General features: G+C 44.8%; 1 protein-coding gene across 2 annotated transcripts in view; it reads left to right on the top strand.

Annotated features, from left to right (window-relative positions):
• Nucleotides 1-12,294, top strand: part of STK4 (serine/threonine kinase 4) — a 68,464-nt gene that overhangs the window by 50,765 nt on the left and 5,405 nt on the right. Inside the window, exon 11 of one of the 2 annotated variants that reach the window (XM_040981428.1) lies at nucleotides 67-160. The exons of the other annotated variant lie outside the window; for it this stretch is intronic. Within the exon in view, the coding sequence (XP_040837362.1) occupies nucleotides 67-160 (94 nt within the window). The remainder of the gene's footprint in view (nucleotides 1-66; nucleotides 161-12,294) is intronic. 2 annotated transcript variants of the gene reach the window in all.

Here is a 12,294-nt window from a genome sequence, read left to right as displayed (position 1 = left end):
AGTATGTTGAGACTGAATCCATTTGTACTTTGGAATATAAAGGGATCTTGTGCTCTTTACTCTCAGAAAACCAGCCAAGAACAGCCTTCTGAAAAGACGTGTGTATCCCAAATTGCCAGGGAAACCTGCTGGGTAGATATGCTTTCTGAGAAACCACATGGCCGATGAATGTCCTCTTTGTCTGCGAGGGCGCAGTAGTCTGGTCCTGCGGCCGGCTCTCACTGGCCAGCTGGAGCCGCGTGTTAAACTCCCGTGGTGGAAACGGTGCTGAGGGCGAGACTGCAATGCTTGCGGTTTGTGACTTTAGGAGGTTTCTTAAAGTGATACCAGCCTGTGTGTGAACTTGACACTGTTTTTCATTTCCTGTCTTTGGTCGCTTCACTGTCATGGCCAGTTATATATTCTGATGTTAAAATAGAGGATGATTTTTATCTCAGCTGCTGAGCTGAGGCCAGAGTGGTTCAGAAGTGGATACTAAGAACTGCAAACCAAAGTCTTGGCCTTAAACCCTACGAAGCCTTAGCTAACTTCCAGTTAGCTTGTGGAAGTGCTAACTGAAGGTTAGGTGATGCAGGCTCGGGTCCTGAATGCCTAGCAGTGGTCCTGTCTTAGTAAGCTATCCCAACATGGCATCCATGAGAGCCTGACACTTTTTGAAAGGGACCTCAGAAGGCATGTGTTCTAGCTCCTGCGTCTCCAAAAAGAGGCAACATCCAACATTCTCCTGTCTTTTCATATTATTTTCTTTTTTTTTAAGATGTTTATTTTTGTTGCAAAGAGATTTATAGAGAGGAAAGATAGAAAGATCTTCAGGCCACTGGTTCACTCCCCAAGTGTCTGCACTGGCTGGAGCTGAACTGATCTGAAGCAAGGAGCCAGGAGTTTCTTCAGGTCTTCTATGGGTACAGAGTCCTATGGCTTTGGGCTGTCCTCTAGTGCTTTCCTAGGTACATGCAGGGAGCTGGATAGGAAGTGGAGCTCCTGGGTCAGGAATTGGTGCCTCTATTGGAGCCTGGCGCAGGCAAGGGGAGAATTAACCAATCAAGCTACTGCAGTGGGCCCCAAATGGCTACTTAACATAGGACCAACTAACAATGACAAGTTAATGTTTAAAAAGGACTTGGCCTTTCTTTCTTTCTTTTTTTTTTAAACTGACACTGTTACTATTTCTGTAATTGCTGCAGAACAAGGTCCTGGAGTCTTGCCCTGTTAGGAAGGCAGCCCTGTCAGGGCTTCTGTTTGCCCCTAGACCTTAACCTTTCTTTGTGATTTATGTCTTTGTGCAGGACTTTCCTTGGTCTTTAACTTTACTGAGCAAAACGATATTGTTTGAAACAGGTGTTAGGAATGTAAATCAGGCTATAATGGCAGATACTGTCAATTTAAAAAATCTAAAATTTCATTACAATGAATTAAAACAGGTAAATGAAATCAAGGTTGGGGGTGAGGGGCCAGGGAAGCATAGGTAAGTTTAGAATAAATCCAAACAAGGTCGAGGACAGAGAGCCTGGACTGCAGGGACAAAGCAGGATGAGCTGCAGCGTTAACAGCATATCCTCGGGTAACAGCCACAGAGGACGAAGGGGTCTGTGAGAACAGACCCACTGTGACGGGGCGGCGGTGGGCACACACATGGCCTGCCGCCCTGGGAATCCCTCTGTCCTCTCACTTCTTGCTGCTCACTAGTTTGAATTATATGAATATGCCAGACTTTTATTTTTAATTTTTTGAGATCTTTTAAACTGAAAATGTAAAAATCAAATTAATTTGAAAATAAGAGTATTTTGATTTTCCACACAGGCTGTGCATATAAGTACTAAAATAATTTTGGATTTGAAAATGTCTTGTATTTAAAAAAAATCATTTATTTTGAAGGAGTTACAGAGAGAAAGGGAGAGATCTTCCATCCGCTGGTGCACTTCCCAGATGGCTGAGCAGCCGGGGTAGGGTAGGTTGAAGCCAAAGTTCAGGAACTTTTGAATCTGCCACGTAGGTGTGGGGGAGTCAAAACATTTGGGACATCTCTCTCTGCTCTTTCTACGTCATTCAAAGGGAGACAGATCAGAGATGAAACATTCGGGTCGTGAACTTGTGCCCACATGGGATGGCAGCATCTAGGTGATGGCTTTACCCACCATGCCACAACACCGACCCCTGTCTTGCATTTTTAAGGTTTAAATTTTGTGGGGACAGTGGTTGGCATTTTGGAAATTTTTTATTAGTGAACAAACGTGTGTGTTCAGTAACTGATAACACCCTTTTATGTTCTTGAAAGATTTTCTGCCAAGTTAAATGCAGTTAGTAACTACCTGGCTGTGTTATTAACGGTCATACCTTTCATAGGAGGAAAATGTTTATGAAAAGTAGAATTTATGAAGTTTTGAGCAGCACAGAATATGTTTGTAGACAAATACAACCATCACATTAATCATGAACTAAACCTGCCTGTGACGATATACACATGATATTGTTATTGTTGCGCTCTGAGACCCCAGGTGGTTAACATTCTTCAAGATGTTTGCTACTTTTAGAAAATAAAATGCATCTTTTTTTAAAGATTTATTTATTTGAACTGCATAGAAACTCTGATGTTAAGTTTGTACTTAGCTGTTATGTATGATGGATGTTAATGTTGAAAAAAAAAAGATTTATTTATTTTTATTGCAAAGTGAGATATATAGAGAGGAGGAGAGGCAGAAAGGAAGATCCTCCATCCATTGATTCACTCCCCAAGCAGCTGCAATGGCTGGAGCTGAGCCGATCCGAAGCCAGGAGCCAGGAGCTATTCCAGGTCTCCCACATGAGTGCAGGGTCCCAAGGCTTTGGGCCATCCTCGACTGCTTTCCCAGACCACAAGCAGGGAACTGGGTGTTAAGCAGGACTGCCCGGATTGGAACTGGTGCCCATATGGGACCCCAGCACGCGCAAGGCGAGGACTTTAGCCCCTAGGCTACCATGCTGGGCCTCAACATGCGTCTTTTAAAGAGTGGCTTCACAGTAGAGAAGCCAAGCGATTTTGATGCTGAGCTTGGTTGAACTTACTGCTGGGATCACACCTTCTGCACAAAAACTAGAACACAGAGTCTTTACAGGGAGTCCTCCCTGGTTTGGGAGTCTATACGCATTTGAAAATGTTCCCAAGACATAAATTAAGTCACAATTGATTAAGTCAATTGCAATTTGTTGAATAAAGGAATATGTTAAAATATGTAAAACATATACATGTTAATGCTTTTATATGGATTAACTTTTTAAAAAAGATTTATTTATTTTACTTGAAAGTCACAGTTACAGAGAGAAAGCCAGAAAAAGACAGAGATCTTCCACCCCCTGGCTCACTCCCCAGTTGGCCGCAATGGCTGGAGCTGGGCCAGTCCAAAGCCGGGAGCAAGGAGCTTATTCCGGGTCTCCCATGTAGGTGCAGGTACTTAAGGTCTTGGGCCATCTTCTGCTGATTTCTCATGCTATCAGTAAGGAGTTGGATCAGAAGTGGAGCAGCTTGTACTAGAACCAGTGCCCATGTGGGATGCTGGCACCACAGGTGGAGGATTAGCTTGATACACCACTGTTCCAACCCCTGTAAAGATTAGTATTTTCCAGGCAGTCTCAAATCAGAAAAGAAAAAGAGAAACAGTAAAATTCTTTATTGAGCAGTTAAATGGTTCTGGCAGAGTTAAGGTGTATGCTTGTGTGTGTACACACGCACACATACATGCTCTAGCCCTAAGTTGCTTGTTATCCATGTTGCAGGGTATGCAGGGCCCAAGACAGGGCCACTGCTGAAGGGTTCTGATGTGCCTTGCAGACAGGACCTATCTTTCTTTGCTTGCAGAATTCTTCCCTTCCCCCTAAAAATGGATTGCTTGAGATGCCTCTTTCTGTGTATTTTGGTTGTGAGTTTTGCCTCTTCATTTAGTGCCCAGCAGGAGTTTTATATACTTTTTAGAAACCGAGTGTTGGCATACTTGCATGCCTTCTTGCTTTAACAAAACCCAAATTATAAAAATTCAAGCCTGCAAAAACACTTACATAGGAGTTTTAATTTGCATTCTTAACTGTTAACATTTCTTTAAATGTGCGTAAAAATTGGATCCCTTTTAATCTAGAGATATCTTTCAAAACTACATCTGTTAATTACAGATCACTTGGCATTTCAGTTTTCAGATTTTACTTGAGTTTCTTTTGTCTTCTTTTATGTGACAGGAAGAGAGAGAAACCTGCCCTTTTGCTGTCTTGGAAATTTCCAGCCCAAGAAAGTGAGCAGAGGCATAGCTTGCCGGGATTCTTATCTGATCAGTCAGCTCTCTCCCTGAATTATTAAGTTACATTAAAGTAGCAGATTGGCAAAGTTGACTTTTAGATTTTCATTTCTTTTGAAAGATTAATCTCCATACAAGAATGATGATACATTTTTTAAAAGATTTATTTAGTTATTTTAAAAATCTGGGTTACAGAAAGAGAAAAGGAAAGGTAGGGGATCAGTGTTGTAGTATAGTGGGTTACACTCCTTCCTATGACACCAGCATTCCACATGGGTACCAGCTCAACTCCTGGCCAACCCACTTTTGATCCAGCTCCCTGCTTAGGCACTTAGGGAAGCAGCACAAGATGGCCCATGTTCCTGGGCCCCTGCCATCTACATGAGAGATCAAGAAGAAGCTCTGGACTCCTGGTTTGGTCTTGGTCCAACATTGGCCATTAAACCATTTGTGGAGTGAACCGGAAGATGGATTGTCAGTCTCTCTCTCATGCACTTGCGTGCTCTCTCTCCCGCTCACTCTCTATAGTTCTGGTTTTCAAATAAGCAAATGTCCAACAGTTTATCCTCCTTCCCTGAAAAAATCTTGGAGAGACAGATCTTCCATCTCTCCAAGTGACCAGCGTGGGATCAGTTCAGAATCAGAAGCTAGGAGCTTTATCTAGGTCTTCTACACGCATCCCAGGGGCCCAAAAGTATCTGGGTCAACTTGTGCTGCGTACCCAGGTCACACAGGAGGGAAATGCATTGGAAGTGGAGCAGCAGGGACTTGAACTGGTGCCCGTATGGGATAGTGTTGTTGCAGGCAGTGGCTTTACCCAGTACGCCACAACTCTGCCCCAAATAATGATATTTTTGATGTCTCTAGTATTTTCAGATATCACATTGTGCTCTGTTCTTGCACTCTGCCTTCTTTAGGCATATTTACAGTTATTCTGGGAGGTTTAATGTGTGTTTGGCTTTCTTAAGTGTGAAATTTATATACACCAATTCAGATCTGCTCTTAAATTTTTTCTTAAACAGCAATCATAAGCAACCCAGACTGGAGTGAATTTTTATGTCTTTTCTTGCAACTTTATTGCAGTCAGGATGCTGCACAAGCTATTCATTTTAATTTTGGCATGCATGCGTCAGCTTTGAGTAATTGATTCAACTGTATTTACTGAGCTTACGGTTTCCTCTCAGACTTAGCGTGATCACATACTTTCTGAAGAGCCCACCCAGGTCTTATCTAGTGATGGAAGAAACCCAGTTTTTTAAAAAATGTATCATTTTCAAGTAAAGACTTAAAGATTAAGAGATATATATTGCTATTACTGTTATACAATAATTATTTATTTAATTCATTTGAAAGGCAAAGTAACTGAGACAGATTTTTCATCTGTTGATTTACTTCCCAAATACCTTCAGTCACCACTCTGGTGCAGGCAGAAGCCAGGAACCCCAAACTAGGTCATTGTCTCCCACTGGGTAACAGGGAGCAACTGCTCCAGCCATCACAAGCTGTCTCCTCGTGTTGTATTAGCAGGAACCTGGATCAGAAACAGATCAGGAACCTGGATCAGATCAGGCACTCTGCTGGGGAATGCAGGCGAGTTGTGTCTTAACCACTAAGCCAAATGCCTACCCCTTCCTTGCGTTTTCTTTTACTTTTTTTTTTTTTTTAATATTTGTAAAAAAAGATTTATTTATTTTTATTAGAAAGGAAGATATGCAGAGAGAAGGAAAGACAGAGAGAAGAATCTTCTATCCACTGGTTCACTCCCCAAGTGGCCACAGTGGCCAGAGCTGAGCCGATCCAAAGCCAGGAGCTCCTTTCAGGTCTCCCATGTGGGTACAAGATCCCAAGGCTTTGGGCCATCCTCTGCTGTTTTCCCAGGTCACAAGCAAGGAACTAGATGGGAAAGTGGAGCAGCTGGGACACAAACCAGCACCCAAATGGGGTCCCAGCATCTGCAAGGTAAAGACTTTAGCCACTAGGCTACCACATAGGGCCCTATTGTAATTTTTATTAAAAAGGCAGATTTACAAAGAGAAGGAGAGACTGAGAGAAAAATCTTCAATCTGCTGGTTCATTCCCCAAGTGGCTGCAGCAGTTAGAGCTGAACTGACCTAAGCCAGAAACCAGGAGCTTCTTCTGTGTCTCTCATGCGGGTGCTTGGTCCCAAGGCTTTGGGATACCCCCCACTGCTTTCCCAGGCTACAAGCAGGGAGCTGGATGGCAGGTGAAGTAGCCAGGATATGAACTGGCACTCATGGGATTCTGGCATTTGTAAGGAGAGGATTAGCCAGTAGAGCTATTGGTGGGGGGTTACTTGTATTTCTTTATGAAATATTTGTTGAGAACTCTTTTCTGCTGTCCATGACTCCTTAAAGATATATTAGGCTTAAGGCCTACATTAAAAAAAGCTGCCACTTCAGTAATGATAGAAGTACTAGGGGAGTGAGGGACACTGGTTCTAATTCCCAACCATATGGGCACTGGTTCTAATTCCGGCAGCTATACTTCCCATCCAGCTCTCTGCTTGTGGCCTGGGAAGCAGTCAAGGATGGCCCAAGCCCTTGGGACCCTGCTCCCGCATGGGAGACCTGGAGGAAGTTCCTAGCTCCTGGCTTCGCAGCGGTGCAGCACCGGCCATTGCAGTCACTTGGGGAGTGAATCATCAGATGGAAGATCTTCCTTTCTGTCTCTCTTCCTCTCTATATATCTGACTTTGCAATAAAAATAAAGAAATCTTCAAAAAAACAAAAACAATCCTGGATCCTGGCTTCGGATCGGCATAGGATCGACCACTGCGCTCACTTGGGGAGTGAATCATCGGACGGGAGATCTTCCTCTCTGTCTCTCCTCTCTGTATATCCGCCTTTCCAATAAATAATAATAATAATAATAATAATAATAATAATAATAAAAACCAAAACCAAGATTGAAGCTTGTCCCCAAAAGTTGTCTTTGGGTAGTTGCCCTTGGATGGATTTTTCGGGAAATGTCAAGGTGCTGCTCACACAGTGGGTTTTCTGAGACAGAGGCAGAACTTTGAAATAGTTCTGAACCTTGCACCTAGGACAGAGGCCAAAGCTGTTTGTTCTCTGTGGGCGTTGTTGCCCAGTGTATTTAGCCTAACTGCTGATTCCAGGTGGGCTGGTTGTCAGTGTCCTTCCTACGAATGCTCTCCCCATGATAAAAGCACCAGCCAGAGGTTCTTGCCTCGTGCGTCTCCGGGCCACTGTGCAACCGACACTGATAGAATGTGACTCGGAATCGCTAAGGCTCTTTGAAAAGAAGTACATTCCGATCAGACTTCTTTGTCCAGCTGAAGTCCAAGAGTCCCAGGATGCTGGTGTGAGCTGATGCAGAGGAAATCAGCCAGGCTGAACTGACTGTGTCACACAGAGAGCTCCCTCCGTGTGTGGTGTTTGTCCTGCAGCAGAGTGTGAGCTCACAGAAGCTTCTGTGCAGCTTCCTGCATTTCCGAGAGGATAGAAGGTAGCTTGTGCTTATCCTCCTTCTTTTATGGGGTGCACCAGACCCTGTTATAACTACTGACCTCTCTAACCATCACATGCTTCCTTTTCAGGAAAAATACAATTGTCCTTTATTGGAAAATTAGGAGACTGAGGCAGCTATTAGCTGACTTTCCTGAGGGTGCCCAGCTACCAAGGATGAACTTCCATGGAACCCAGGTTCCTCTGACTCACAGCCCGTGCTCTTGCCCCAGTGCTTAGCAGCTCCCAGGGCATATATGTTGCCCTTTACTTCCATGTTACCCAGCCATGTTCCGGCCTGGGGTAGCTGCTGGTCAGGTTGGTTGGTTTGACGCAAGCAGCACGCCATGCATGTTGCTGTTTTCACCTGGAGAAAGGCAGCACACCTGTTTTGCAGATGAGGCAACTAAACGTCAGAGAGGTCGAATAACTTGCCTGAGGTCCCCCATCACCGCTGGCAGTGGCGTTTTTGAGTGTGAGGACCATGCAACAACACAGTGTCAGCTAAAGTCATAATTATTCCAGTCACCCACAGTTTTCACTAATAGCTCCATTTCCAGAAACCCTTCCAGTTCATTTCATCACTTGTTGTATATTTCTGCTCTTTCCTTCACTGACCTCTTCTGTAAAGGAATAATAATAATAATAGCTACCTTACAGTGCTAAGGGAAGTAATGCTGGAAGCATGTTTAGTTGAATTCTTGACATGTGACGACTACAGAAGTAGTTCATATTTTTTTTTCATTCATATATATCTATGTATGTTGAATCCAGCAATCAGACAGTGGCCTGCTGAAAACAGAGTGAGGCTGAATTTTGGACTTAAAACGATGGTCTGCTTTCAGGTAAAGCACACTTCCAGAAGCTGCCTCTTTTAAGAGAAGCTTCCTCTCCACATGTGCTGTTGCCTTTGCTTGCTCAGATGCCTTTGACGGATGTTCGACATTGTAGGATTCGGTAAAATGCAGTGGGATGAGACAGAGGTGTGTTTATTAGACAGTAGTGAGTGATGATACAATGTCAGTACCGGGCCAGACTCACAACCCACCTGGTTCTCATGCCCCAAGACTGCTGATCAGTTTTCAGGAAATTGTAAATAGCCATGATTAAGAGCGTTATTTTAGTTTCTCCTTCTCAAATGTGACCTCTTCCAGGAAGAGAGCCAGCAGTCTCTAGGCTTGGTCTGTTCTCTTCAGCTTAACCCACTTTCATCAGTGAGCCTGCAGCTCCAGAGTGGGGGTTCACATTCCCTCATCCACAGGGATCCTCGTATTCTTCTGTTACGTCACTCTTTCCAAAGTGCATGTCTTGCAGCAGAGGTTATTTTTGTTTGAATAAAAAATTCAAATAGGCATGCCTATAGGGACGGGCAAACCTGCAGTGGAGTCCTGCTTTTTATCAGCCAGTACAGAACATAGAAACTTCAGTCATGTGATCTCCTTGGATTTCAAAAGAATGTTAACAGAAGGGGTATCACCTTTGAGTTTAATGGCACCTTGACAACAGAGCTCACCTCTCTCTCTCTGTGCTGAATCCTCCATGCCAACATAGTGAAGAAGACAGATGTGGGCATTCCCTCACAGACCTCACATCCTAGTATGTGAGGTAGCAAGTAAGAGAAAATAAATAAAATTATGCCAGGACACGTGATTGTTTGGAAGGAACCACTGTAAAGCACTGAGACAGTCCTGGAGAGTAGGTAGCCTTTTGGATGGTCAGAAAATGCTCCCCGAGTCCTTGGCAGGGAAGGGAGGTCCAAGGATGAGGAAGAACTAGGTCGCAGCCTCCCGGGCCGAGACAGAGTGGCAGGTGATGGAGCTGGATGGGGAGCAAGGATTGGGGTCTCTGTAGCCCTCAGTGCAGTGGATTTTATTCTAAATGCAGAAAGGTTTAGAAGGTGATATGACCTGATGCACTATGTAGTTTTAATTATCTGTGGCATGAGGTGCTGATGGCAAATAGGGATTGGAGGTAGAGCTACAAAGATGTGGTTGGACTAGTTAAGGCTTAGAAGCGGGCAAGAGTGTGGCGAGGGGAAGACAATGTCAGGGAGGATTTCCATGGGATAATCGGGCTGTTGGATCCAGTAGGATCTGATCCAAAAGGATCTGCCCTGGACATTTGAGTTGGAGTTCAGAGGAGATCTTCTGGGCTAGACTAGATGTCCATATGGGGGTCACAGTGTCGGATGCTGAAATCCTAGGGGGTCAATGAGACACTAGATGGTGGGCACTTCTCTAACCCAGTGAAAACCACTGAAGCAACTGCATGTCTGACAGTTTGCTCCTTCAGGATGTTGGTTGTAGCTAAACTGTAGAATTATGGTGATTTTACTGCAAGGTATCCGTTTGAAATGTATTTCTGTCACCAAGGACCGGGAAGGTGAGATGCTATACTTGGTACCATAAAACTGTGGTCTGAGGTTGTGTTTCAGAAAAATCCATATCTGGGTGGTGTGGTCCAGCCATCAGCAGAGCCTGGCTGGCTGTGTTCTGACAGCTCAGATGTCCCCCAAGGCTGAGACCAGCCACCCTTGGTTGGAAGGTGGTGGCAGTTAGACAGGAGCGCTTGGGTGTCCCAGGTCAGAGCCAGGGGGACAGTGCTCCCTGAAAGCTGGAAGCCGAGAAGAAGCTTGCACTGAGAGACGGGGCAGTTATGTTATAATAATTTCTCTTAACAAAACAACAGGAAGGAAGATGTGAAACAGGCTTATTAAACTCAGTGACTTAGAAGAAACACCAGAATAACTTTCCTAAGCTGCAGAGCTGTGATTTTCAGCTTGCGGAAAGTTTGTCGGAAATTGGTCTGGGTTGGAACTCAGGAGTCTGAGCTTTGAAACAGGTGGTTCTGATGCTGATGATGCGCTGGTCCTGGCAAGATCTCTGACATCATCTAGTTAGGCCTCACACACAGGGAACAGGCGTGAGGAGGAAAGGGGGCTCGCACACAGTTACAGAGCAAGTTGGGACATTGCTGCATTCCTATTGGCTTACAATCTGTGTTTTGCAGTGTACCAGGCATCCTGATGGAGGGATGTAAAATTAGTCTGCTCTCCCAGTTCCTAATCCCCTTCCTTCAATTTGTTTCTCCCTTCTTTTCTTCGCTCCTTCCTTTCTTCCATCCATCCTTTCTGTCTTTGTTTCCTCTCCTCTCCTCTCCTCTCCTCTCCTCTCCTCTCCTCTCCTCTCCTCTCCTCTCCTCTCCTCTCCTCTCCTCTCCTCTCCTCTCCTCTCCTCTCCTCTCCTCTCCGTTTTCCCTTCCTCCCTCTCTCCCTGCCTGCCTTCCAGCTCATTTTTACTTATTTGAAGTCACAGATAGATTTTCTAACTTCTAGTTCACTCCCCAAATGGTCATAGTGGCCAGCACTGAGCCAGACCAAAACCAGGAGCCAGCTGCTTCCTCCAGGTCTTCCTCAGAAGTGCAGGGGTCCAAGCACTTGGGCCAACCTCCACTCTTCTCCCAGGCGCATGATTAGCAGGGAGCTGGATTGGAAGTGGAGCAGCCAGGTCTTGAACCAGCACCAATACAGGGTGCTGACATTGCAGGTGACAGCTTCACACACTATGCTACAACCCCCGGCCCCATTTTGCTTTTTTGCACCTCACCTGTGGGAACAGTGTGTTGATGTACTGTGGTGATTGTTTATCTCACCCCGCTAAAATGCCAGCTGCACGAGGCAGTGCTTTTTGTTTTTTCGTTTTCACTGAAGTATCCTGTGTACCTTGAGCAGTGCTGACCCCAGAGTAGGTGCTCAGTGAGTATTTGTTAAATGGAGGGCAGGGAAAATGCAGAAACAAAGGCTTGATAGTGCAAACAGGTTCACTTAATGGATTTTAGGGGAAAAATTATTAAAATAAGAAGGTAGCAGTCATTGTGGGAAAATACCCATCCTTAGACATTGTTAGCACAGAATGAACAAGAATATTTTCTTTTTCACTTGTGTGATTCTGGCTCGAATCAGAATTTACAGGAACGCCTTATTTATGAAAGATTAGTTAGGGACTGTCCAATAATATCAGTAATCAGTAATAACAATGTTATTAATAACAGTAGCGGTCACTGCCACAGTGCTAGCTTCCACTTATGGAATGTATGCTGCCTGCCAGACACATATTCTGAATTTCTGTGCTAACAGCCTCACACCCTGTATTTCATCTCAGTTGCATGTCAGCCAAGCATGGGAGGAACTGCAGTGTTTTTTCCTTAAAGGAGGACGCTGAGGCCCAGGAGGTAAGATTGCCTGTCCCAGGTGACACGGCCAGGACAGATTTGGGACCTGCCAGAAACAGTCAGCACTGCACATGGACTGTTCTTTAAAGAAGCTAAAGATTAGGCAAGCATCCCACTTTGGGGTGTCCCTGGACCAAGAACTCCAACCCCCGAGGGAGTGCAAAACCACAGGCTGGAAAGAAAGCAGCATTTTTTCGGACCAGCTTGCCCGCATTTCGCTGCACGCTCAAGCCTTTCCATCCTCATATTACAAAGGCCCTTTCGTCTTGAACTGTGAGGCTTTTCTCACTTCTCAGATCACCTCCCTGCAGCAGGCCAAC

This window comes from Ochotona curzoniae, unplaced genomic scaffold (genome assembly GCF_017591425.1).
Source record: "Ochotona curzoniae isolate NIBS_2020 unplaced genomic scaffold, NIBS_Ocur_1.0 contig_3520, whole genome shotgun sequence".
NCBI classification, from domain to species: Eukaryota; Metazoa; Chordata; class Mammalia; order Lagomorpha; family Ochotonidae; genus Ochotona; species Ochotona curzoniae.
Note: the sequence above shows the minus strand (reverse complement) of the source record. Positions and strands in the feature narration are given on the sequence as shown.